Source organism: Botryllus schlosseri, chromosome 6 (genome assembly GCF_051294905.1).
Source record: "Botryllus schlosseri isolate E-star chromosome 6, Bs_hap1, whole genome shotgun sequence".
Lineage (NCBI taxonomy): Eukaryota > Metazoa > Chordata > Ascidiacea > Stolidobranchia > Styelidae > Botryllus > Botryllus schlosseri.
The window spans coordinates 12,723,340-12,750,199 of record NC_137241.1 but is presented as its reverse complement, the minus strand read 5'-3'; the positions used below and the strand labels follow the sequence as shown (position 1 = coordinate 12,750,199).

At 41.8% G+C, this 26,860-nt stretch overlaps 3 protein-coding genes across 3 annotated transcripts; 1 reads left to right on the top strand and 2 right to left on the bottom strand.

Moving 5' to 3' along the window:
* The first annotated feature begins 1,242 nt into the window (after positions 1 to 1,242).
* Positions 1,243 to 3,734, top strand: LOC145440293 (uncharacterized). Its single transcript, XM_080317860.1, has one exon. The coding sequence runs from the start codon at positions 1,389 to 1,391 to the stop codon at positions 3,597 to 3,599; it is 2,211 nt and encodes a 736-aa protein (XP_080173986.1). The 5' UTR covers positions 1,243 to 1,388; the 3' UTR covers positions 3,600 to 3,734.
* Positions 3,735 to 4,984: 1,250 nt separating this feature from the next.
* Positions 4,985 to 7,926, bottom strand: LOC145440307 (putative E3 ubiquitin-protein ligase UBR7). The gene has a single exon (XM_080317874.1). It carries the CDS (start codon positions 6,308 to 6,310, stop codon positions 5,000 to 5,002), a length of 1,311 nt encoding a protein of 436 aa, XP_080174000.1. The 5' UTR covers positions 6,311 to 7,926; the 3' UTR covers positions 4,985 to 4,999.
* A 6,992-nt stretch (positions 7,927 to 14,918) lies between these two features.
* LOC145441035 (uncharacterized) lies at positions 14,919 to 26,538 on the bottom strand. Its single transcript, XM_080318819.1, has 8 exons — positions 25,864 to 26,538; positions 24,031 to 24,109; positions 21,855 to 22,064; positions 21,640 to 21,696; positions 18,927 to 19,028; positions 18,658 to 18,768; positions 18,557 to 18,596; positions 14,919 to 18,269 (listed from the first exon to the last, which is right to left on the bottom strand). The coding sequence occupies exons 1-8, from the start codon at positions 25,986 to 25,988 to the stop codon at positions 16,993 to 16,995; spliced, it is 2,001 nt and encodes a 666-aa protein (XP_080174945.1). The 5' UTR covers positions 25,989 to 26,538; the 3' UTR covers positions 14,919 to 16,992.
* Between the last annotated feature and the right edge of the window lie 322 nt (positions 26,539 to 26,860).

Here is a 26,860-nt window from a genome sequence, read left to right as displayed (position 1 = left end):
TTTTTTCCATTGTTTGAGGGTGTTGTGTCAAACACAAGAGCTCTGACATTATTTGTTAAATTATAAAGTTCCAGCAGTTCAAATGACAGATCAGCCTGTGCTTTTCCTGTAGCACTCTCCAGAGTTCGATCGCCAAGAAGTTTGCCATTCTCAAATGCGTTGGAATACGCAGACTATGCCAGCACTGCCAAGGCCTCAAATTTCCCTCCGAAACGACTTTTAGTGAGCTTTGCATCCCAGTGCAATGCAATGTGCCAAGTTGATCTGTTTCTTTGCCTTTTTGTTTCGTTTCCTTTGAACAATGTGATGTTTATAATGTGGCTGTGAGTGAATGATACATTTACAGTTGTATTCTTGCACGTGGTGATCCCGGCAATTGATGAACAATCTCGGGTAGGGTTGAGGAGTGTAGGATAGGTGATCCAACAAAATGACTATCAGTCTTAGGCAGTTTTGAGGAGTTCTAAGGCAGTGTGGGACATGAAAATGGTGTCCTGAACGGACAATACTTTCTATAGTGAGGTTATGTAGCACTCCAACCGCAATAGCTACATAAAACCAGCTTATATATGACGTTTTACTAGCCTAGTCCGAATAGGGACACTCAAATTTTAGGGGAATCCCCTATTTTTAGCCGATATTCTTCCAGCTCAATGTGCACACGGATGCAAGGGATGAATTACGAAAAAAAGTACCTAGAATATGTTTTTATGGTATAAGGCATGGGAATCGGACTGAAAACCACGACATTGTGAAAGTCGATCAATTCTGAACAACCCTAATATTTACCTCTATATTCGTTAATTGGTTCAAAATCTATGACCACTCAATCTGTATTTCAGACAGCTAGCAAAATGCAATGACCTAATCATGCTTCATACCTCGAAAAGGCAACTTGACTTGAATTGTGACTTGACTCGTGACTTGACTTGACTTGACTCGAGTCACCTCCAAAAATTGAGTGACTTGACTTTATTCGAGTCACCTTTGAAAATTGACTTGACTTGACTCGAGTCAAAAGGTGCAATGACTCGAAATGACTCGTGACTCGAAGGTAGTGACTTGATCCCGACACTGACATAGCCTACACTATATTTCATGTATGCAGTACAGTTTCGTTCGTTGTGCTTTAATTTTCTCACATTCTCGTGGTTTCAGTACAGACGGGTCTACTAAAACATTTAATGTAGGCTGTCAGGATTAAATGTAACCTAGTTTGGATAAAATAGGTTACATTAGTCGTGATTAGTCGTTGAGCAGTGCGGACGTCCATCGCGGAGCTCCGAGCCTAATCAAGACTTCATTGCACGGAAGCGCTTTTATTTTAGCTGCATGCCGACGAAATAAGTATTCAAGCAAACTGCATAGTCAAAGGATAGCTTGAAAGAATGATAGATAGACAGCAACTACTAGACTTACGCAGTTCGATGCCGTTTCTGAAAATAAGCAAAGAAACGTGGAAGCGTGTGAAGATCCTACACATCAACAGGATTCATCCAACCTCACGCGGAAGACGATCTGGACGTAAATCTCCTCGACACATCAAGGTTCGTGTCACCAACCACCGAACGCAAGCTCGTGTGCGCTGTACTCGTACCTACCATGATCTAATACATATCAAGTGCAAATCAAGAGTGCCAAAAGAGAGTGTAGAACAGAAGACGACCTCGATGATAAGCTTGAACTGCCGCTCTATCAACAACAAGCTCACTTCGATTCACGAGCTTATCCTCTCTCAAGACACTGATATGTTGGCGTTGACTGAAACTTGGCTTGGATCTGCAACAGATAACCAATCAATACAGGAGCTGCTTCCACCGAATTTCGACGTCATTCATAAGCCTCGCCTAGGCCGACGTGGCGGAGGAGTAGCTCTAGTTTTCAAAGAGGCAACGCAGGCGAAAAGCATATCATGGAATGGATGTCCTATCACACAGTTCGAATTCCTCTCAACACAAATCTCATTGTCCAGTTTCGTTCTCAACCTACACGTGATATATCGCCCGCCACCTTCCAAGACAAACGGCCGGCTAAGCACCGCCAAGTTTTTCGAAGAGTGGGCTTCATACCTCGAAGCAATATTACTCGACTCACACGAGGTTATGATTGTGGGTGATTTGAACTTTCACTTGGACGATGCTGAAAACAAGGATGCGTGTCAATTTAACCGCCAGCTGAATCTACATGGACTGGAACAACATGTAGCCGGGCCTACGCACAAATCGGGACACACTCTTGATGTGCTCATCACTCGCGAAGGATCAAAGATCTTGCATGACGCGCCAACTGTATTCGATGCGTGCGTAACTGATGCAAATGGCAACAGCTCGTGTGATCATTTCGCAGTGAAAGCTCTGCTGAACAGCAACAAACTGCAACGAGACAGACAAACGGTAACGTTTCGCAAGTTTTCGACAGCATCGATTGCAAATATCTCAAACGACATCAGAGATAACGTCAAACTCCAATCTTACGACGACTCGAGTGAAGTCCTGCTTCGAAACTACAATCAGCAGCTTCGCCTGATAATTGATAAGCACTCTCCACCGATCACGAAATCAATTGTCTTGCGCTGCTCACCCTGGTTTAGCAATGACATCAGGACCGCGAAAAGACTGCAGAGAAAACTTGAACGTCAGTGGAGAGCTTCTAAACTAGTCGTCCATAGACAGATGTACCAAGAACAATGCACTCGGGTGATAAGAATGATAGTCAAAGCAAAATCTAGCTACTACAACAACTTGATAATGGAATGCAAGGATAACAAGAAGAAACTTTTCAGCGTAACGAAAAATCTCCTCGCAGAATCGAGCTCGGTCAAACTACCATCGAATCATCCATCGTCACTAAGTCTGGCAAACTCATTTAACACGTTTATCCGTGACAAGGTGGGCTCTATCAGACAATTTTTGCTTGCTCAGCAAGGCAACCGACTTCGATCAGAAGGACAAACAAACGATTTAAATTTCAACGGTGCTGCTCTGGATAATCTATTGCCTACTAATGTTGATGAGATTAAAGAGCTCATATCTGGTACACGACCAAAGACATGCGATCTTGATCCTATACCAACTTGGATTCTCATGGAATGTTTCTCCGACTTGGCGATTCTGGTCGTCGAAATCATAAATCGGTCGCTCTTAGACGGCGTGGTACCGCAATGCTTTAAGCGAGCTGTGGTTACCCCACTCCTGAAGAAGAGCACTCTTGACCCCGATCTGATGCAAAACTATCGACCGATATCGCAGCTTCCGCATCTCTCAAAACTTCTGGAAAAGGTTGTCGCCAAACGCATTGTGGACCATGTGACCGAGTACGATCTTCACGACATGAATCAGTCGGCATATCGTGCCGGACACTCGACTGAAACAGCAACGTTACGCGTCCACAATGACATTGCTTCTGCCCTCGACAACGGAAACATGGTCGCTCTGATCATGCTGGATCTCTCCGCTGCCTTCGATGTGATCGACCACGTTCTATTGGTGGAACGGCTCCATCATGTATTCGGAATCTCCGGCGTGGCATTAGAATGGGTAAAATCGTATTTGAAAGATAGAATGCAGTGCGTATCTGTGGATGGTGTCCGTTCGTCATAGATTCAAATCGAATCAGGCGTACCACAGGGTTCTGTTCTCGGCCCATTGCTCTACCTCATGTACACGAAGCCAGTCGGAGATATTTGCCGTCGCCATGGTTTCTTCCACCATTGCTACGCGGATGATACACAGGTCTACGCCGGTCTTATGAGAAATAGCAATGATTGGGAGAGCGTGTCATCCAAGTTACAGCGATGTCTTATTGATATTGAGCTCTGGATGACACAAAATCGTCTCAAGTTAAACAAAGAGAAAACTGAACTCATCATTTTTACGCCAACCAGACGCCCCATCGACCACAATCAATTCACCATCAGATTCGGACCAGACACCATCCAAGCCAAGACCTGCGTACGTAACCTAGGTATTCACTTTGACGGCATGCTCTCAATGGAAAAACATATCGACTATACATCAAAGATCTGTTTCATGTATATCCACAAGATCAGTCGAATCAGGAACTACCTATCTGAGGATGCATGCAAAGCCATAATACTGTCGCTGGTGATATCACGGCTTGACTATGGAAATGGTCTGCTTTACGGGGTAAACCAAAATTGCATCGACAAGCTACAAAAGATCCAAAACATCGCTGCTCGTTTGGTAACTCGGTCAAGGAAGCGTGATCACGTAACACCGATTCTTAGATCCCTTCATTGGTTACCCGTGAAATTTAGGTCTGAATACAAGCTTCTTCTGTACGTCTTCAAATGCATGGAGGGAAGTGCACCAGCGTATCTTCGTGAGCTAGTGTCAATGTATAATCCCGGAAGAGCGCTACGTTCTCAGTCGCAAAGGCTCTTGTCCGTTCCAAGAGTCAGAACATCGACTTACGGCGAGAGAACCTTTTCTTCCTCGGCCGCCATTCTGTGGAACAATCTTCCAATTTCTATCAGACTATGTGACTCGCTATATGTTTTCAAACGCAAAATCAAGACCGTTTTATTCATACGAGCGTTCAAACTAGAGTAGTGTTCATTCCGCCCTACAACTATGCACTTCGTCTTTTATACATATCGTTTACTTTTATATTTTATTGCCTTTTATGTACAGCGCCCTAGTGTAGTAATGATATATTGTTATATTCGGCGCTCTATAAATTATTATAATATTATTATTATTAAATAAAAATATCCAAATTAGGTGATATCTTGAAAAATAGAGCCAATCGGCAGAAACCAATGTCATTTTCGAGCTTAGACCACCTCTGAAAACTGATTAACTAAAAAATAGTCAGCACCTTCGCAACCCCCCCCCCCCCTAAAAAAAACGACCTCCCACGTCTAGGTTGAAAACAACTACTCTAAACGTGGTACATAAAAGCCACTAACATATATACATTTCTCCTCGAATCTACATACTCTATAATACAGGGCATCAACAACTTTGTATTCCATGATTTATTTGCAAGAATGTGCAAGATTGAGCCTCGGCCGCTTCGCCTGAGACATTCTCTGGAAGAAGTTCCTGATATCCTGCTCCGTTACAACCTTTCCCTGCTCGGCGAAATCCCGCAAGAATTCCGATAGACTGGCTTTCATATCATTATAGCCTTGAATAACCTCTACTTGCTGCACTCTGTTCATATCGCCCAGAGCCCTCATTCCAGACACGACAGATGGTTCCTTATGTTTGGTTGCTCCCATTTTTTCATATTCTGCCATGGTATCAGTCGTGATGTAAAGAAAATTGACTTCGGTCAACTTTATTCTGCAGTTCGAACATCGGCAAAGATGATTTCGCCAATTTTCAGGCCAGTAAGTCGCACTGTCTGGGAATGCTTCCGATTCATATTTCAATTCGAGATCAGATAAACATTCAGACTTGTTAGGGAGTTTGTTACTATTCTTTGTAGGAGTATCACCAACGTTGACAGAATGTTCCTTCTTAAGTGTAACTTCTTTTGCAGCATCAAAATTATTGGCATTGATATGATTCGTAGAATCATCAACAATGTTCACGGATTGTTCCTTCTTGACTTCGACTTCTTTTGCAGTACTGGTATCTGTATCATCATCTTTCGAGTGCCCCCATCCAGTATTAGTTTTCTCCTCATCCAATATCACATTCCGTATATTGTCCTGAGATTTGGTGTCATCCACTCCCATTATATCCACATCACCATCTTTATTTTCCAAGGTCCACGCATAATACCATAAGAATTTCGCTTTCTCCTTCATGCATACATGACATATCATTTCTGAAAATCCGGTGGTGGGAACAGCACCTAGTAAGTGCCGTGTATGAAACCAGTCTTCACACACTACGCACTGGATCATTTCGTCATCAACGTCATCTTCAGGATCTGGGTAAGGTCTCTGGCATGTGCAATATGTACCAAAAAAATTATGGTTGTACGAGTTTTTTTCATTGACGGGATCCTTTTGATTGAACAGCGAGCATTGAAGAGATGCGAACTTGGAGTTACCGCAGTCACAGCGAAAATTTCGTTTTGTGTATAATTCACATAATTCGTGTCCATCGTGACATTCTAGTGAACATGCCAGACATATCCCCGCTGCGCCGCCTGTTTTGCATGTCAAGCATGAGTATACAGCTTGGCGAGGTACATATCCCTCCGTGAAGGTGCATGATTGGTCATTGCTTCCACCTAAAACGGCATTTGCCATAGTCTCTAGTTCACTGTCTTCGTTTATGATGTCTTGCAAAGACAGCACATCTTCCTCTTCAATACTTCTCTTTTCGCCCATTATGCTGAGAAATATGTCCACGGATACTAAATTATGATGCTATGAGACAATACGAAAAAAAAACATACCAATTAGATCCAAGTAGGCCCAGACCATAAGAAACGGGATTTTACATCAAAAAGTGGATTCATTTTCTTTAGTCTACAACTAAGCATTTTATCAATCATCGAAGTGTCACTGAAATCTGAAGTTGACATTTGTTGGCGAATTATTGTTCAATTTTGTGTACAATGCTTTGTTTGGGATCTGAGATGGTTAATGTTATGGTAGCATTTCATTCATGAGACTAGAACTTTTCTCATCATGGGATAGCAACTGAAAAATAAGATCTTCATGTTCTTGGCGTGTTCATTCATATTTCCTAATGCATTTCATGGACACTGATGTCAAATTGAGAGTGACATCACCATGCTAGTCCATGCGGTGTGACAGTTTGTTTTGAAGACAGACCAATACACATCATAATCAAACGGTAGCGGTAGTGTCACTTCTTAAGATCAAGTTAGGCTATATGCTATATACCCATTAATACGTATAAGAATCCCGGTCACTGTTCAGTCAGCCCATATATTGCTTCTGGTCAACTAAGGAGCAATCCTAAATATAAGTAACATCAACCATGCAGACATATTCTGCATAGTCAGACACTGATTCCATAAATGAGATAAAGCAAAAAACGAATGAATGAAAATGTCCGGAGAATACATCAATCACTCAATTGATGGGTTCGTGTCATTATCCATCTCAATAGATCGTATCGCCGTTGGGCCAATGGAGTAAACAGCAACTTTTTTTGAATCATCGTACCATGATTTAGAAACTGTCTTTCTTAAAAAGCCGTCGATTTCAAGAAGCATGCCTTGGCGTACTTCTGAAGCAATATAATCCGCAATGTGAGCATTTGGAAATGTATAGGCGACCACACTGCAGCGCACTGAGGAGTCTTTCCCAAAAGACGGAATGTCCATGCTGAAGGAATATCCTATAGGATCACCTTTGTCTTCATCAGGGTTACTTGACAACTTATACCGAGGTCTTGGATTGGTAGCGGCAGTGCCTACCACATGTAGCTCATTTCTATATACTGAAGCATTGAAGTCTGGTTCTTCTGATTGCAATGATTGACTGGTAGTTGATAGACTGCGTATTTTTGGTAGTCTTTCGACTGCATTGTTGATAACGCGATTGGCTGGACCTAAGCTACGAAGGATGCACTTCCCAACAGACTGCATTATATAATTTCCTATCTTGGTTGAGACGAAGAACCAATACCATCAAACACAGTCCCACACCGGCACACCTGTTTATGTGAATACTACTACTTTATTATCTGAAAAAGTAAATCGATAACGTACAGGCCTCATCGTAAAATCATGAGCAGTGAGCACATTCGATTCTAGACTCATAGCGGCACCGAAAAATTATCTAATCAAAAGGAAAGTTGCGGGTGAGTAGCAACTATAGTAACTGAGCAAAGTTATCTGAGAAATTCTTTAATTTCGGAAGAATAAAACATGATAGTACACGAGGCTTTTACCAAAGCCCAGCCAATAAGGAGTAGCCTGCAGTCTGCACGCACGAATCGCTGCGTAGTTCGCAGTCCACTTGCAGTTTGCACAGAATGTACCTGAGCACTCAGCGTCAGCATTCAGCAGCAGCACTCAGCAGCCACTATTTCTGTGACAAACGACAGCATAAACGAACAGGACGTATACAATGGTATCACAGAGGCCCCATTCGTAACTGCTGAATACTAATCCGCGAGGTGAATAAATCTATACAGTCCCTAAGTCCGGCTTCATGGATGACATATAAATATAGAATTCATGGGAACCGGAAATTTGACTCAAGTTTCTTGAATAGCTATATTTGATGATGTAACTTATTGTAACATAGGTCAACTGCATATTCTTGATCAATGATATATAACATTGTTCTTGATACACGACTCGGCGGAATAAAATTCAGAATTTTTCATCACAAAATTTATGATTTTCTGTAATTTGAACGAATCAGAAACTGACGGAATTGGGAAAAAGGTCCTTTCTGACGAGTGACATATTTCTTCTCACCTCCGTGGATGTGGTCTAGCTCAGTGGATCTGAACCACCGGTCCGCCGAGTATATTACAATTTCATATCTTAAAATCAAGATGCAATGTAAAAGGCTGGTCCAATTTCCATTGATGAAATTTAAAAAACATCAAATTTTAAGCTGATTCAGAACTTCGTGAGGTAACATAAGGGCTGGAAACATGTTCGATTTGACTTAAAGTTCAAGACGTGTCATTTGACGACATGCGACCGGCATAAGTACAGAACAGGTACGAGGTGACTCATCGCTAAACAGCGCAATTTACGCGAGCATTCGTCTTCAATTCATTCATTTTGTGCTGGACCGTAGCCGGGGCACCCAAAACCGCTGATAGAGGGACTGAGCTTGAAAAGAGCCCAGAATTATTTTGCAAATGAACATCAGGGTTGTTGACGTGTTTTGCCGGATTCGCCGGATTTGTTATGTACCGCTACTAACGAGACTCCGCATTACAGGTTATTCAAGTTTCCTCGTAAATCAAGCATGGGCATATCTATGCCTGATTGGCTCTTGGACGGTGGAGCTGTGCTAATGCGACGATATGTCAGACGAAAAGATGAACCTATCTGCGAGCCGGTTGAACTCATCGAAGCCAACCCTCAATACTCGTTGATCCAATACCCAGATGGGCGACAAACAACCGTATCGAATAAAGATTTGGCTCGATACCCGTCAGAGTCGGAGACCGTCGATGCAACTCCTATTGAAACCACGAGTGATGGCGCTGATGATGACGCTACTGATGACATCAATGTCGAGGAGTCGACTCCCGAGATGGAGACGAGCAGCGTGTCGAACGTCGAAACTGCTGAAGAACTGTCGGCATCTGAACCCCCTGAGGTGCCGTTGAGACGCTCAACTCGTATCAGAAAGGCGCCGGACAGATTTCATTACTGAGTTGAACAATTTTGCAGTGCTATATTTAGTATTTCACGTTGCATTTCATTGTGATATGTCACTGTAATTTTCAGAGGGGGAGATTGACGTGTTTTGCCGGATTCGCTAGAGCAGTGGTTCCTAACCTTTTTTCCTCCAGCGCCCCCTTTCAAAAATTATCGTGCTCCAGCGCCCCCCAACCTCATATTATAAGGAATGTAATAAAGACAATGAGTAAGAGGGATGTAGTGGTAACTCTATGGCGCCACTAGGGTGTGACGACATCGCAGGTGCTTCGGTGCTTGGTCGTCACTGAATACATGGCTGCTTGAGAACTCACGTCTCGTATATTAGACAGACCGTCAGTCACGTTACTACATGGTGGCAGCGGTGGGATCCGAACCCACGCCATCGAAATGACTGGTGTCCTCACCTAGATATCCACAGGGGAACTCGGAGGCTGAGCGTGCCGTTCAGACCATCAAAAACCTTCTGCGAAAATGTGACGATGAATATCTGGCGCTACTCACATACCGCAACACGCCATTGGCTATCGGCTACTCGCCGGCAGAATTGAGCATGGGCCGCAAACTCAGAACAAGAGTACCGTGTCATCCAGACGATCTTCTGCCCAAGTCTGTCGACCGAACCGCCGTGAAGAAAGCTGAAGCAGATTACCGACGCAGAGTTACTCGTGATTACAACAAAAGACACAGAGTAGTACCTGGAGATGAGTTCAAGGTGGGAGATCGCGTCTGGATTCCGGACTGCAAATCGCAAGGTGTTGTGGAAAAACTTGACACTGACACTCAACCCAGATCCTTGGTTATCAGAACTGGTCGTGACACCTTCAGAAGAAATCGCCGAATGGTGCGGAGATACCAGACGGAGGATGCCCCGCAAGAAGGCGTCGACATTACCGCCAGTGAGGCAGCTGAATTCTTCAAATTTCCCGATCAGGGAGGAGATAGCAGTTCGAGCGCTACTAGTGTCGATCGTGATGACCATCATGAGGCGGCGATAGTCCGACGGTCGGATCGGAACAGAACCGCACCTCGCAGATACATCGAGGAGTACTGATGTAGTTATAGGAGTAGTGTGTGTAAATATGTTGTGTTCTTCATTCACCTCTTGCCTGCCAATTGCTTCATACCTTTGTACCGCTAACTGCCTCAATTCGGATTGTTTATTGTCTTCATTCTGTGCTTGCGTTGTATATGTTTGTGCTGCTTATAAGCATTTGTGCTTGTCCCGAGAAGGGAGATGTAGTGGTAGCTCTATGGCGCCACTAGGGTGTGACGACATCGCAGGTGCTTCGGTGCTTGGTCGTCACTGAATACATGGCTGCTTGAGAACTCACGTCTCGTATATTTGACAGACCGTCAGTCACGTTACTACAAGGGAGGGCCGTAACAGCACTTCGTCAACCCCCTAAAAACGATTGCCTTGCGCACCCATAGCGTGATAAACCAGACTTCTGTGGGCTTCGCCCCCAAGAACCCCGTAACGTGATTTTTATGGTCAGCAAAGTTTGTGTGGCCTGGTCGCCCTAGGTATCAAAATTTTCTATAATTCGTGAATGAATAGGTGGTGGTTACATATATAAGCCGCTATAAACTTTTTATCCTCTCAGCCCACGAAATCAGATTTACCAGTAGCGCTGAGTAATATGTTGTATGGCAAAATAAAGGGCACGTAATTAATAATTAAACATATTCGGGCGTGCCCGTAGGTACAATTGATTCGTTACCAGGGACGTAACAGCACTTCGTCAGCCCCCCCCCCCCCCAAAAAAAAACGTTGGTCTTGGGCCCCTATCGGGTGATAAACCAAACTTCTTGGGACCCCTCTTCGGTTATCCGCTATTTGCTGATACTAGTTATCTACATTGGGTGTCCACTGTCCATTTACTGAGCCAGCTATTCTCATGTAGACGCGCGAAGCGCGGAAAGTTTCAATAAATAATGATTGAATTGGTCAATATGATCGGGAATTCCATGTATATTGATATCAATTTTTATACTCTCTCTTCTCACGTAAACGGATTTACCGGTAGAGCTGAGTGATGTGTGATTGTAAAGGTAGGACCCTTTTATAATAATTATACGTCTTCGGGCGTATACCCGTTGGCAGGAACGAAACGGCACTTCGTCAGGCCCGCCGAAAAAACTTGGGTTTTGGGCTCCCATAGAGTGATAAACTGACCGCCCCCCCCCCCCCCATCACGTTGTTCGCTTTTGCCACGAAATCAGCTGGACTGTTTAGCGAGCCAGTGCGAAGTGCGAAAACTTTCGATAATTCATGATAAGATCGGTCAGTAAGATCAGGAATTGCATATATATTGCTATCAATTCCTTGACCTCTCTGCTCACCTTACCAGATTTACTGGTAGAGCTAAGTGAGGTGCAATGTTCCCACTAAGCTGCGCACGTGCGCAGCTGCTGACACGGTCTCTGCGCACAGAAAATCTACGTTGCGCACAACAAATCCGAAGTTATGACCTTTTTTCAGTCGTTACGCACTGTTGTCCAAGGGTCTGCGCAGTGAGTTGTTGAGTGTGTGCAGACTCATCAAAACGTAGAGCGAACATTTTGAGGTGTCTTGGAATCTGTAGGGCCCGTAACTGATAATTAAACATATTCGGGCGGGCGAACCCGTTGGTATGACTTCGTTGCATGTTGTTATTTCGTGACCTCCTGTCTGCTATAGGCCTATCTAAAAATATAGAATCGCCCAACAGGAATATCTAGTTTTAGATATCCCTGTCGCCCAATCGTACTAAACCAGGGGTTATCAGCCCTTTCTTGGCCGTGGCCCATTTTCCGATTTAAAAATGTGCTGTGGCCCACCTGACATCGTTGAGTCATAATCCTGTTTAATTCGTGGTCACGGACAGCGCCGAATGCCTATTTCTCTGAAAGATGCGCATTTTTCTCTAACTGATGACATTTAAATCTCGATCTCCCGGAATAAGAAATCGCGCGAAGCGGCAGCGGCAGTTACGGCCCTGGTAGATCATAAGCTAAAACTTCCAAGTAGGCTATATTATTTTCGTCCGCTGCTCCATTCCCGTCGCGAAACACAATGATCAGATCTCCGCACTGTGTGATTGGGACTTTAGTGATACTATTGTGGGTAATATTATATTCATTCTGGGCCAGCATCGAACAATTCATTGGTGAATGGGGTACTACAGAGAAATGAAGAAAAAAATTTCAATATGCATGATCTACTTTGCGTGTCCTGTACTAAAACAACTGAAGTTGCGATGTCAGAATATTCAATCTAATGATACAATCAATTCCTGTGACTCTTTCAGTAAGTACAGGGATTTCCAGGCCGGACATTTTACACCGACTTCAAAGATTAATGCGCACCGATAAATCCTCGATCCATTAAGATTCGTTGTTGCGGTGGTGCAGTATACCTCCGCCAGAAGTTGCTAATAATTTGAAATTATGGCTATGTTTAGATTGCAATAATACGGCCTGCCGAAGTACAGTAAATCAGTACATCAATTGCACTTCATTGCGAGTTCATTGCATACCCCTTTCAACGGAATACGACATGACCCAGCCGGAATAATTGGTTACTTCAGCATTATCTTCCAGTCTTTATACACTTGAAATTATTTTAGTTGCTGTTAGCCGTAGGTTGTCATAGCCAGTAGAAAAAGCCACCGTTTCTTCCTAACGTTTTCGATTTGTACATGCTGACTTCATACGTGCCACTACGTCTAATCAAAGTTGGATGAAAAACTTTTTGTAGCCTACGTATAATTAGATAATACGAATATATTTTTAGCGAATAACATAAGAAATATAACTAAAGTTACCTTAATTCAGAAATTACGAATATTGTTTCGTGCTCACAACACCGTAACTGTATAGTGTATATATCCAAAATTGCACCAAAATGTATAGGGACACTACCCATTTCGCATCTGTCGCCATTCTGTCGCCAGTTCGTAAAGGCCCATACTGGCCACCAGAGGTGGTTAACAACGTGTACTTCCGCTTTTTCAGCTTACTCAAGTAGTTTTCGTCTACTTGCCGTGATTACTCGACTAAATCTGATTTTCCGCTACTTCTACTTCGTATTAGTATTGTGATCTATAAATAATTACTTTTCGCGATTTGCAGTTTGTGAAGTAGAAGTATTATATTCTACCGGTGAGAGAAGAGAGAGTGAGACTGAATAATTATAGGGGTCTGTTTTTACGGAGTGCGACAGTAATTTAATTTTCACAAAAGTTGTGTGAAGTCCGGAATTTTCCTCGTCCTTCGTGCGAAATAAGCGTGGAGTGAAATGACATGTTTTCACTAAAGTATCGGTCAATATAATTTGAGTAGCGGGGTGGCAGAGTTCCTTTCGCACCGTATTTGTCGCCCATATGACATGTTTCATCACAATAAATATGGCTCACCTAACCCAGGAACTATCGAGTCGTAATCTAGCATCTACCTATAGTTTTGTAATCTAGCAGCACATGCTGGTGTAGGCCTACCTCTAATGGGGAAAAAGTGACCCGCGATTTTTGATCTTTAGACTTCATTTATCTAGCCCACCGTCGAGGCTTTATAGACAAAAGACATACACAATTGTATATGCATCTTGAAGTTTAAAACCAAGTGCAGTAGGCTAGTATCTTTATTTTCCAGAAGTTAAATTAAATGTAAATATATAGCATTTTTACGATTTACTTCATTTTTAGTTAGCGTATTAATCACGCAAGGCGTTAATGCAGTATCCGATACAACTTCTCAGAACCGCTCTTCGTACTAACTATGGGAATTATCATACGTGGGAGGTAAACGAAAGTTAAGAACCGCTGTTCCATAGTAAAGCATAATTATTGTCCCATGATGCGGCCGAATTCCTATGCGGTAGAAAATTTATTTCTCATGAGATTTTGCAACACGATCCCAGTTCTCTACACCGTCCGCTATCTCCACATAGATCAGTTTCCAGTTTTGGACAGGCAATGAGATCGTATTTATGACTGCTTTTCACAAGTAGTTATATTTATTCGATTATATGTAAACCAGTAAATTCTACTTCCACTTTAAGTAGTTTTTGGTGGCTTTTAAAAGCACTACTTCTACTAGTACTTGAGTAGCTATTTGCGTCGCTACCAGAGGTGGTCAGTAACGAAGTACTTCTACTTTTTCGAAGTACTCAAGTAGTTTCCGTCTACTTCTGGTACTTACTCAAGTATATATGATTTTCGGTACTTCTACTTCTACTTCGAAATATTTGTGATCTACTTACTTACTTTTCGCTATTTTCAGTTTGTCAAGAAGAAGTAGTTTAATCCTCCAATTAGGAAGATAGCTTGAGGAATTTCGGGGCTGTTTTCACGGAGTATCAACATTTAATTTTCAACAAAGTTGAGTAAAGCCCAGAGTTTTCGTCGCTCTTCGCGCGCAGTGGATTCGGGATAACCAGTATGATTTCACGAAGGTATCAGTGAATATAGTTTAGGTAGCGGATTGGCGTGGTACGGTTCACACCTATCATTGTCGCCCTTCGTCCATATCAAATATTTCGTCACAGGTATACGCCTCATCATAACGTTTGAAACTGATGTTTCGCAATCTAGCATTTACCTATCATATCGTAATATCGCAGTCCATGGCGTGTCCTAATCTGGAAAAGTGGACTTTTAGTTTTAGAGCTGTTGTAGCATACCAACCTTCGAAACTTTCTCGACTAAAGACGCCTCTAGAAGTAGTATTTATATTTCACTTTCAATTCCCAGTATCATTTACTTTGAGTTCTAATTAATATCAGTTCTTTTGTTTGGATGACATAGCCTACGCGCTGAAGTGTAGAAGCAAGTGTAGTAATGCCTTTAATACCCGGAAATAAGGATACACAATGTGGCATTTTTGCGATCCCCATATTTTATTAACGTTGACTAATCGCGCAATGTGTTTACACCGTATCCTATACCATTTCTCCATATTGCTCTTCGACTAAACTACGGGCCTTATATATGGGGGGGGGCACCATACCACGATATTTTTTTTAAAACGTTCTGTTCGAGTAAACAGAGGATTAGATTCGCATTTCCATATCAATACTGTCATTTACATCCCATGATGCGGACGAATGCTTATGCTGTCGAAAATTGGATACCTCCTGTATGCATCAATATGAATCAAGCTCGGCACCTTTCGCATAGCTCAATTTGAACCTTTTGACAATCCATGTGAACGAATTGCGATCGTTTCCACAACTACTTACTTACTTGAGTAGATTTAAAATCAGTCAATACTACTTCTACTTCAAGTAGTTTTAGATTGCTTACTGAAGAAGTACTTCTACTCGTACTATAGTAGATTTTTCCGTCGCTACTTCTACTTCTACTTGAGTAACTTTCTTGACTACTTTGACCACCTCTGGTCGCTACTTTTACTTCTACGTGAATAACTTGCTTCACTATTTTGACCACCTTTGCTGGCCATACCTCCCATTAGCTGCTATAGAAGCACCAAATATATTTTTAAGCTATCCTTACTTTGGTACTTGTACCTGTACCTGTAAATTCGGATTTAGACTCCGCGATAAAAATCAAGCAAGCATCCCCACATTGCCCAGCCTAATAACTCGGAAATGGATGACAAACAGTATATAAAGAGACGCTTAGGAGTACAGAACTTCATGACACATTTGAATAAAATATTCATTTTATTCCCGAAGCTTTTCGGCTGACCCTCGTCAGGGGAATATCGTCAGCAATAATGCGAGAATTCGAATAACTATGTTCAGCAACAAAATATATCGCTAATTATGACGTCACACAGACAATATACAAAGTTGGGAAAACGAGAGAACTGCAGCGTTGGCATGGAGATAGCGAAGCAAAACAAGTTAATGCGCGATTTTCAAATGATACACAAATTCTTTCTGTTGGCATAGACTAGGTTTGCTCATAGTGATGATCGTGGACTCAAGAACAGACAAATGAAATAAATTGCGACCCTTAGCCAATATAGAGAACATGTCCTCGTGATAGTTAACAGCACACGTATGATTTTCTAGTAAATGTCTGCCTATAGAAGATTTTTGACCCATGGCCTGGTTATGTTCAAGAACAAGCGGATTGTTAAGCTGCGAATTTGAGATATAAGATTTGACAGACGGTGGAATGTGTTCTTTGATACCATTTGATATCATTTGATACCATTTGATATCATTTGAAAATCGCGCATTAACTTGTTTTGCTTCGCTATCTCCATGCCAACGCTGCAGTTCTCTCGTTTTCCCAACTTTGTATATTGTCTGTGTGACGTCATAATTAGCGATATATTTTGTTGCTGAACATAGTTATTCGAATTCTCGCATTATTGCTGACGATATTCCCCTGACGAGGGTCAGCCGAAAAGCTTCGGGAATAAAATGAATATTTTATTCAAATGTGTCAAACAGTATATAATGGAACAACTAAACAGCTTGACAAGTCGAATGAAAAGTTTGAATTTGAATCCGATATTGACTCGAAATAGCGTGTTTACAATATAACGTCTGCATTTATACACACGATAGCGATTGTCCGTAAGTTTCGTATTGCATGAATTTCACTTGATTCTTTATCTATTAGTATTACGATGGTGATAAAAAGTCTTCGGGTAGGCTATTCACCATTTTATCTAACTACAAGTGAGTGTTTCCGGGTCATGGTAAAACAGTTCGGTTATACAGTAGGTTTAAAATTGGAATCTACTCGGAGTATCGCCCGCTGTATCCGTCGTATTTTCGTAGCTCGGTGTCGTATTTGACACAGGAGAAAATCTCATCTCTTGCACACCAAACTCGTTCATCGGAATCGTTTCTATATTCCGGCGTCTGCGTTCCGAATGAGCACGTACGTGCGACCGACCAGATTCAGTCTGTGTCACGATACCAGAAATCCCATCGCATATGCCACTGTCGCTGGAGACTGAAGCAAGGCAGTTATTACTGCCACCGCGTCCCGGTTTCGATCTCGTAGAAAGATGTTTGAAATCACTCTCACTTTTCGTGTTAAATATTCGTGACTGAGGGTGAGAGAGTGGACTGTTATGCATCAATCTCTCGTTTGCTGAGGGGTAAGGAAACACCGCGTCCTCAACAGCGTCGATACCAAGATCTTTGTTAATAGAAAACTCAGAATGCAGCTGCAAATCCCGATGGGCTTGTCGCAGTGGAATATGGTCGTCAACCGATCGCACGTTTTTCAGCGCTCTTTTCGGACCAGGTGCCTGTCGTGTCTTCATCACGATGGAATATCCGTTTTGATCACGGGTTTTTCGGCGAGTCGACAATTCGTCAACCACCGCAGGCCTACTGTCGACATCTTGCTGGTTCGGAATATGTTCTCCGTCGTTGCGAACAACTGGGGTATTGCGTGGCGAAGGCATTGCTTCTCTGCCGTTGAGAGAACAGGTTGTAGTGACATGGTAGCTTTTAGACTTCCGCAACGGTAGTTTTGTTATCACGTCCGACGGGTCGCTTTCAATCACAGGAAACGCGTCGCCAGGAACGCTGCCTCTGTTCGTTCCACTTTCTAAGTGTTCCATCGACTGATTTAACTCTTGTACATATCGATTATGATTGGCGATGACAAACATTGGAACTTCTCTGGCGTTACCTGGCGTCTGAGTATGAGCAGCCTGATTCCTTGCACCCCTAGAAACCGTGCGAGGTCGTCCGTAAGCGGTTGGGAGGCAAACATAATGATTCTGTGCTCGCAAAAGCGGTCTACGTCGCAATCGATTCCGTCCTACATTGGAATGATACCCGGGATATAGATGCGTACGGTCTCTGACAACAGCTTGCCCGCTTCTTCGCCGTCTGCCGTGGTACCCCTGACCAGTGGCAGCTCTTCTATTCTGATTTCTACTATTTGGCGAGGACGCATGTCGCGCAGCGCTTTGTAGGCCGTTCGATGACTGGGTGTTCACGATATCGACTTCATTTTGGACTGGTGTTTGGGCAGCTATACCTGAAAAAATAGAAGTTTGAAGACAAGTCTAGTTTTCATATCATTCACGTTTTCGTGTCGTTTTACACAAATCCGATTGACCAACGCTCCAAAAACTATTATACACATATGAGTTCCTCTTATATCAAAAAGTGCGAATATCAAAAGTTATTTTCAGCAACGTCCAACTGCAGGTGCTACGTGTATACTAGCCTACAAATGGAAAGAAAGTTTAGTTGACAATCCGCACCTATGCTAAGTGGAAATATAGATATGACGCAGTTGCATAACATAGAAATACAACCAACCTGCTGGGGGAACCTGCTGTTGTCTCCTGGAACCTCGAACCTGAATTGAGGCAGAAGCATTATTTCACTATGTGACTCTAAATATTAAACTCTTTTCGTACCTGTGCATGTTGCCTTGATAAATGGTAAGTTACTGAGCGAAGATCGTTCAAAATGAATAGAATTTCAATAGCTGTAGCTGCCATCGCAGTGTAGATACATGCCGTTAATCCCTGTAAAGTTATATCATAATACACATGATAATATTGTTGAATCCGCGTGTAATATAATTTTATGCATATATCATTGGAAATTCATAGAGGGGTAAAGGCTCACGTCGAGAACAGACGGAGAAAAATCTGATATTCATGAAATACACAGTGAACCATACTCGTGTTATATTCACCGCCTCCCTCAGTCCCATCGCACATGACGTTAGGAGAGTCGCTGCAGAGAGCGCCGAGATGGATATCCATAAAATGTGACAGTTTACCTGTAATAATAAACACACATTGTAGGCAAAATTTTACAGCCCGAGGTATCACTTGTGTAAAGGTCAACGCGTCTGATTGACAGCAAATGAATGTACCAATAGCACGTAGATAAATTTGCATTCTTTACCCAAATAAATTTAAAATAGGCATGTTTAAATTATGGCCCTGTTTAAAACTTGTTTTTAATTGTGTGTTTTCTCGTTTTTTTAGCCATGACGTCACGAATTTTCAATTGTGATGTCACAGTTTAGATTGACATTCTATTTCAGAATAACTCCAAGATGAGCTGCTCGATAGAAATGACTAGGCTGGGCGCTAAATGTTCATCAAAATCTGATTCTCAATTTTGATGCCATGTTTCGATCATGCCCATAGGTGTGGTCGGAAAAGTTACGCGTTATCATTACATTCGCTCCCACCCACCTATGTGGAAATGGATTTTCCGCACTCAATCATACCATGCGTATTTCAATAAATGCAGCTACAGAATTTGCTTTTGAAATAATAATAGCTTCCCAATTACTACAAAAATAGTATGATGTTATTTTCGAGAAGTCATTTTATTTCTGTTTATCACTATAGCCTACTTTTAATATTTGCACAAGACAGCTGAGGGTTTCACGATACTTGAGCTAAATTTGAACTAAAACTGAGGGGGTTCCGCGAAGACAAAAAGGTTGTTGAGTACCACTGATCTAAATCTTTGACTAGGACTAAATCGTCATGCAGCCTTTTCGACGGTCGGTGGTCATCTTCGGCGAAACATCCATTCCGTTCAAGTGATGTGTAACTACTTGCAGGGCCGTAACAACACTTCTTCAGCCCCCCCCCCCAAAAAAAAAAAAACGTTGGTCTTGGGCCCCCCATAGGGTGATAAACCGAATCCCAGACCCCCCCTTTGCATATTCGCACTTTGCCGCTGCTTGGGATTTATATTGGCTGTCCCTTTAGTGAGTCACCTATTCTCGTCTAGACGCGCGAAGCGCTAAAAATTTAAATAGTTCATGGTTGAATCGGTCAATATGATCAGGAATTGCATATATATTGCTATCAATTTTTATCCCCCCCCCCCCCCCATCACGTTGTTCGCTTTTGCCACGAAAGTAGCAGTGCTGTTCAGCGAGCCAGCGAAAAGCGCGAAAATTTTCGATAATTCATGATATAATCGGTCAATAAGATCGGGAATTGCATACATATTGCTATCAATTTCTTGCCCTCTCTGCTCACGTAATCAGATTTACCGGAAGAGCTGAGTGAGTTGTATTGGAAACTGTAAGGATCGTTGGTATGACGCCGTAACATGATGTTATTTTGTGACCTCCTGTCTGCTATATCAAACAATATAGAACCGCCTAAACGTAGGCTACTAAACTAAAAGACGCACATGATTTCAAATTGGTATTTCTTCACTGGCATATAATTTTTCTCTGCGGGATGGTATTTGTCTCGTGAGGTTCAGATTGCCAAGACAGAAACGTCCGGCGCCAGTCATTTAGACGCCTATCGACAATTAAACCTATATGTATTTTTCATATATAACGAAGTTTTCGGGATGCATAAGGGCAGTCCTTTTCGGCCAAGGTTTTCGCGCTGCCGATCGTTCTGGCACACTTCTTGAAGTCGCATGTAATATGTCCCAAGTCGTTATATGTCTTGGTGCGTCGTGGTGCGGTAAGGGCTCACGCCGATATGGCCATTTCTATAAATCTTGCGTGTTTTTCCATGGGGGATAAGTACCAAATAATCAAGAGTTTTGGCAACATGAAATCGCGCGCAGCGCGAAAATTTTTTGAAAAAGTTGCTTAAATTGTCGAAAAATACTCCATAACTTATGCTAATTCACGAAAGAATTTTGGGCCCCCTTCGAGCTCTGGCCCCCCCCAATTGGGGGGTTTTGGGTGCGGCAGTTACGGTCCTGACTACTTGTAAAAATAACTGTTGAATTGATGACGATTGCGATGGTTACAACCATTCCCATGTCGTATACGTCGACTATATCTAGTGCAAGTCGTCCGAAGGCTCATACTAAAAGTTTTCTCGAAAGTATATACACAATTATGACAATGTTATATGACTTTGGAATTTTTTTATATGACATTTGATTACCACACTTCGTTTAGTTTTGAACAGTGTTTTAAAACACCTCTTGTTGTAAATGCAGCCCGACACGTAGTACGTATAACATAGAGTAAGCTGCCCCCAGACCATTATACAATTGATCTACCAAAATTGATAAAATTATAGTTACCGCCGGTTCACAGGCTTAGGGTTGTTGTCTTTGGTATCCATGGTGTGTCCACTACACTGTTCATTTCGGTGTTCATTTGATACCAGATCATCATTTTATATTTATCTATCCTGATCTGCCGTCATGCAGCACGGCCTAGATACCTTCGTTTTAGACTTTTATTAGACACCGCCCAGGGTGCAGTTACGGAATTGGTAACGATCAAAGTTCTAGTGGCTATAAGGCGGCATTGTGAACCTGCGTCGCAGTTGTGAATAACGCACGGCGCTTCCGAATGATTCGGACTGACGTCATAGAGAGGACAGGCAACTGTCGCGACCAATATCCTCAATGATTGCTCGTGAAATACATGAAAGACTTACATATTCTCTCAACTTTTGACGCGTCATCACATATCCTGAAACTCCCGAAAATATAATCTTAAAGAAAAAGAATCTTATTAATTTTATGTGACATAAAAATACAGCGACGGACTCGCTCGGCCACATACAGATGAATTAAGAACACCTTGTTCGCTGTTCCGTGTTTAGTAACACTTCATTCGGATGTCACTGGATCAATTGAATAATTCAATTACCTCTCCTCCAAATGCAATACAGAACACGGAAAATATATCCGTGCATATCATTGGGTTATTTGGTATTCTAGCTCTGTGAAGCAGCGACATTAGCGATAACGTGGAATTGGTGTTCTTGCTCATGCAGAATTTCTCGGGCATACCCAGCATTATCTCCCACGAGACGTATCCCACGATTATCATCGCGGATCCCAAAATGATATGCGGCACCTGTAAGAACGGGGAATTTCCGGTAAAATATGCGATATATTGAAATATTATTCAAATAATATGAATTAGGCTCACATAAAGATCATTATCAAGGAAGAGAGCTAATACCAATTACGCAATTGCACTGAAGTTATTATAGTAACATAACGGCATCACTACTTTTCGAATCGCTACAAACGATTAAATCTTGGGCTGTAAACGATAAGTAGGCCTATATGTTCATATTGAGCAGCTTCATTCATTCATTTAGCCTCATTATATAGGGAAATGCAACCTTTGTTGACTTTGATCTAACAATTGTTTTTAACGATCTTTTGGGCGCTGAATCCAATTCCAGTTTTTCTCTATCACGTCAAGTTTTTCGCTTAGTCACCAACCACATTGTCCCACAATCCACAAAAAGTACCACATTTAAAATAATGTGTATAAATTGCATAAAACGTTTCAAGAACCGCAAGAAATCGAGAGCAACTCGATGGTCTTCAAATGGACATTTGCACTGCTCCATTAGGTTGATTTAGACTGACATTGGCTCTGCAGGACAATAAAGTGCGAGTTTCAGGACACAAATCTCTGCGTACAATTCTTATTTCTGTGGGCTATATCGCTTGATACTCCAGTGATAGTCAGCTAACATATATATAAGCTCCACCTACCCAGGTATATTTCCCCCATCTCATTCAGATATAGCCTACTGGTGCATGGCTCTTTCTCATTGGTCATCGCTGATTATATACGCCAAGTCTTACCGCAAAATTAGGAAGATAGCTATATCAAAATGTATTTTGATGTTTATGTTGCAGACGAGCTCGTTGCAGCTTTCAATATTTTCTGAGCAGTTTCAATATGATTCCCTGTCCGTATGTTCTTAAGCAATCTCATGACGAAATTTCCAAATGGTAACCACGTATTTATCCCAAGCCCAAATTTGTAGCTTTTTTTCGCATTGTGTCGAACCCCCAAAGTAGACCATGAACTCTCTATCACGACGACATGCAGTAAAACACATACATTACAAACTTCTCAATCTTATATGTCAATATTTTTTTCTATTTTATGAGCAAGCGTCCAACATTTTGCATTTTGGAGTTGAGATACACGATTCCCGTGCCTATCGCGTAATAATGCAATTTACCTATTGGATATATAACATATTATATGATTATCGTGTCGCTGCTAGTGCGGAGCGGATCGACAAATTATCTAGTCCGACTCCGGTCCGACTCCATTCTAGGAAGGACCGTGATCCAGTCGGAAAAACTCCGATAATAATTATCCACTCACAGGAATATTGATTGAAACAATGCAAACAGGAAATTAAAAACTCGAAGATCAAACCCAGCCCTTATCTGAAGTAATTATGCCAACTCGGCCTTAGCATGTGGTATATTTCCATGAACGTTTCACTTAGACTATTGATTCGAGAGTGGAAGAGGGTAAGGATGTCATATTATTAGTAAAAAATACTGATCCGGCTCCAAACTGGCTCCGGCCAAAAATGAGAAAATCCAGCCGGATACCCAATCCGGCTCCGGTCCATGCTCCGCCCTAGTCGCGGCGTGCATTCCTATAACATGTATGTAAAATCGATTCGCGAAAGGTTACATTTATGGAATCAACACACCAAAATTAGCCTAAATCAAGTGCAAAATCAACATATATTTCCTTCAAAATCGTTCCCCCATGCGGGATGCATATCGGTCTCGAAAGTAAAATAAGATCGCTTATTAAACTGGATTCGAGTTGGTACATAGTGATGGCGAATATATGATGTGAAAATTGTATATCTGCCGAATTATTGCATCACAGTAGACGGACAGCTGTTCAACACTGAAGATTGTTTGCACATGGCTGAGCGCCCGCGCTTCATCCAAGTGTCTACGATATCTCTGATTTGGCGGAGCAGAAGGACTAGGAACATTTCGCGTATTACGTATTTCCCCATTTCCTCATTATTTCTACTTACAAATGTCAGAAATCCATGTCTCGAAATGCTGGCCAGCTTGTCCATTCTCCAAACACATCTTGACGACTTGGTTCGTCGACTGAATATGGAATTTTAAGAGATAACACATGAAATCTTACTGATGCCCGATGTTTGATACCTATGATACTGCTATAGTTACTTAAAAGGCTAGCGTTCCATGCTCCAAGTTAGAAACACAGATTTGTAGAATCTTATAGGTCTATTTGATAAACACAGTAAGTAAACTGTTACAGAATATTGACAAATGATGTCTACTAAGCGCAGGTATAGGGTGATACTAGGGATGATATGAACGATGTGGTTCACGTTCACGTTCTGTGTGAGAACCTCGCAAATTTAGAGGTTAAGGTCCACAAACGAGCCTTGGCAAGCTCTGCACTGTGAACCTTTTTCGTATATTACTTTTTCACGTCCTTATAACAGTTTTGGTAGAAATTCTTTGTATTTCACCTTTGGACCACTCTATGCATGGCGCTGGCTGGCTGGCCGCATAAATTCAACACTAAACGTAAACGAGCATGCCTGCACCTTGTCAATCTCAAAATATTAACTTGCTTTGTTACAAAAGTTTTCTCGAAATAATCAGCTTTCCGTTTGTGAGTCTCTGCTGAGAGCTTGACGCACAATTACACAACATCAAAAACGAAATACACTGCATGTAGGTACTATAGGTAGTCAGCGATGCTTATTACACCAATCAATGAAATTGATATAAAGAAAAGATCGTTGTCTAATGCAAAAAATCTAGCATGCGTACGGGATCCATCTTGATTTTATATGTTTATTGCATCATAAAAACCAAATCCGTGCGATTGGGGTGTGGGTTTACTGTACAAGTTGTTTATGGGGTGATATCGGTAGGACGGTAACAAGTATAGAAACCCGTTTTACACTCTGATCAATATCAATCTAGCAATAGTCAGACGCCGAATACATTGTCCGATCTGGCCTAGACCGTTAAAGCCACGGAAGATATTGATTTTATGGCATTACTATAGCATTTGATTGCTCCAGTTGATACATTTTCGGCCGTATAAAATATCATCATATATATCCTACTTCAGCATTGTAGCATAATGTGGTGTGAGTCGTCGCTATAGGTATCTTCACTGAAATGTAGAGTTGGAATTAGCAATGTGACGTCACGTAACGTCATAGGTTCACGTTCACGTTCACACAAAACCTTTCAAAAAGGTTAGTGTTCACACGAACCTGAATCGTTCAGGGGTTCGCACCATCCCTAGGTGAAAATGTTTTGGATACCGTCTTCGTGTCGGGCAAGCAACGAGAAACGAGAAACTATATCTAATGTTGGACAGGTCTGACACAACACACTGGTAACGTAATGATTGTAACTACACGAAATAAACTTTGAAAACCTTTTTGACCTTACGGCACCCTATCAAATAGATAAATAGTTTGCGGCATTGCGGAACTGGATCAGCTTTAAGAAGGTTCACCTTTCCACATATCATGTGTATGGTCAGATACACTTACAGTTAGGATAACCAGCAGGCACGGAATTTCATATTTGTTCAAGTAATTGCGATCAATCAGGTCTTGTTGCTTTTAGTATTAATTCATTCGTTCATTCATTGGACTACATTAGTCATTTACACCATGTCTTTATTTTTTATTGTGACTCTTGAGGTGCCAACTTTTAGCTCAAAACGGGTCTTTAAATGGATGATAATAGAATATCGAGTTCCATAAGGGGGCGATGAAGCAGCAAAATTTGGGAACCACTGCTCATAGTAACCGAATCCAAATAGGCTATCTGACGCGCCGTTGTAGACTATATATTCCACTCACCCTCTGTTTCGAGTTGTGGCCTGCTGATCATTTGTTCTGGTTGTCTCATCTTCCTCAGCCGCGGTCACTTCTATCCTGGGAAGATCGCCGTTGGTGCTTTGCGTGATTTCGTTTCCGTCAGCCATTTTATTTGATATTGTGTGTGATTAAACCTGACAGTAATTAATAGTGCAATTCACGCTACTATAGTTCATAGGGGAGATGTGTTACCGATGGGACAGTGTGACGGAAAATACTGAAATAGCTCTCTATTCTCTAATAATCCAATCCTTTCACTCATCGAATTCGTGTATAATATCATGCTGACGACATCTTTCCTCACACACAATCTACTTCGACTGACGCGAGTTATGAGGTTTGTATCAACGATTTTCTGTTTTTTTTTAGGCGTAAAGTAAATTTAGGTCGAAGTATATGTGTTTGTGTCTAACCTTCAACCCGAAGACCCTATAACAATCGTATTTGATGCGAAGTATAGGTGCTATGCTATATGGCACATATTTTATATAAAGTATCTCTTCAGCTTACTTTGTATTATAACGACAATTCCTCTAGCTAGATCTATAATCAACCTACAATTCCTATGTTCCTCTCCACACAAACATAGTTTAGGTAGAACAGATTACACATCATGATGAAAATACGGAGCTAAATTCGCTCACATCGCTCTCAACTTTGAAAATTTCACGGCTACTAATCTTGAAGTTGCTGTCGCGATATCTAGTAATTGACGAGAAAGATGCATCGCCATCCTTACAAGGAAGAATTGCCTCGGTACCGTCCAGTCTACAGGAAATATTTGGTTCTCAATATGCCGTGTCGCATCGATTTGTGGGGTAGACTAAGGTTACTTACTTTATATCATACTCATGTAGCCTGTAATCACCGTTGTTATGCGAAATGCACGAAAAGAACATTTTGTGTTCATCATCTAGTCATAATTGGTCAATTAATGCACTAGCGGTTTATTATCGGTACATAATATACCTCCTTCGAT

Bases quoted from the DNA above. Each gene is read 5' to 3' on its own strand.
- LOC145440307 (XM_080317874.1), bottom strand. From the start codon at position 6,310: ATGGGCGAAAAGAGAAGTATTGAAGAGGAAGATGTGCTGTCTTTGCAA.
- LOC145441035 (XM_080318819.1), bottom strand. From the start codon at position 25,988: ATGGCTGACGGAAACGAAATCACGCAAAGCACCAACGGCGATCTTCCC. The intron at 24,110-25,863 runs GTGAGTGGAATA...TTCCATATTCAG, and splicing joins GCCACAACTCGAAACAGAGG to TCGACGAACCAAGTCGTCAA. The intron at 22,065-24,030 runs GTAAGTAGAAAT...CCGTTCTTACAG, and splicing joins GACATGGATTTCTGACATTT to GTGCCGCATATCATTTTGGG.
- LOC145440293 (XM_080317860.1), top strand. From the start codon at position 1,389: ATGATAGATAGACAGCAACTACTAGACTTACGCAGTTCGATGCCGTTT.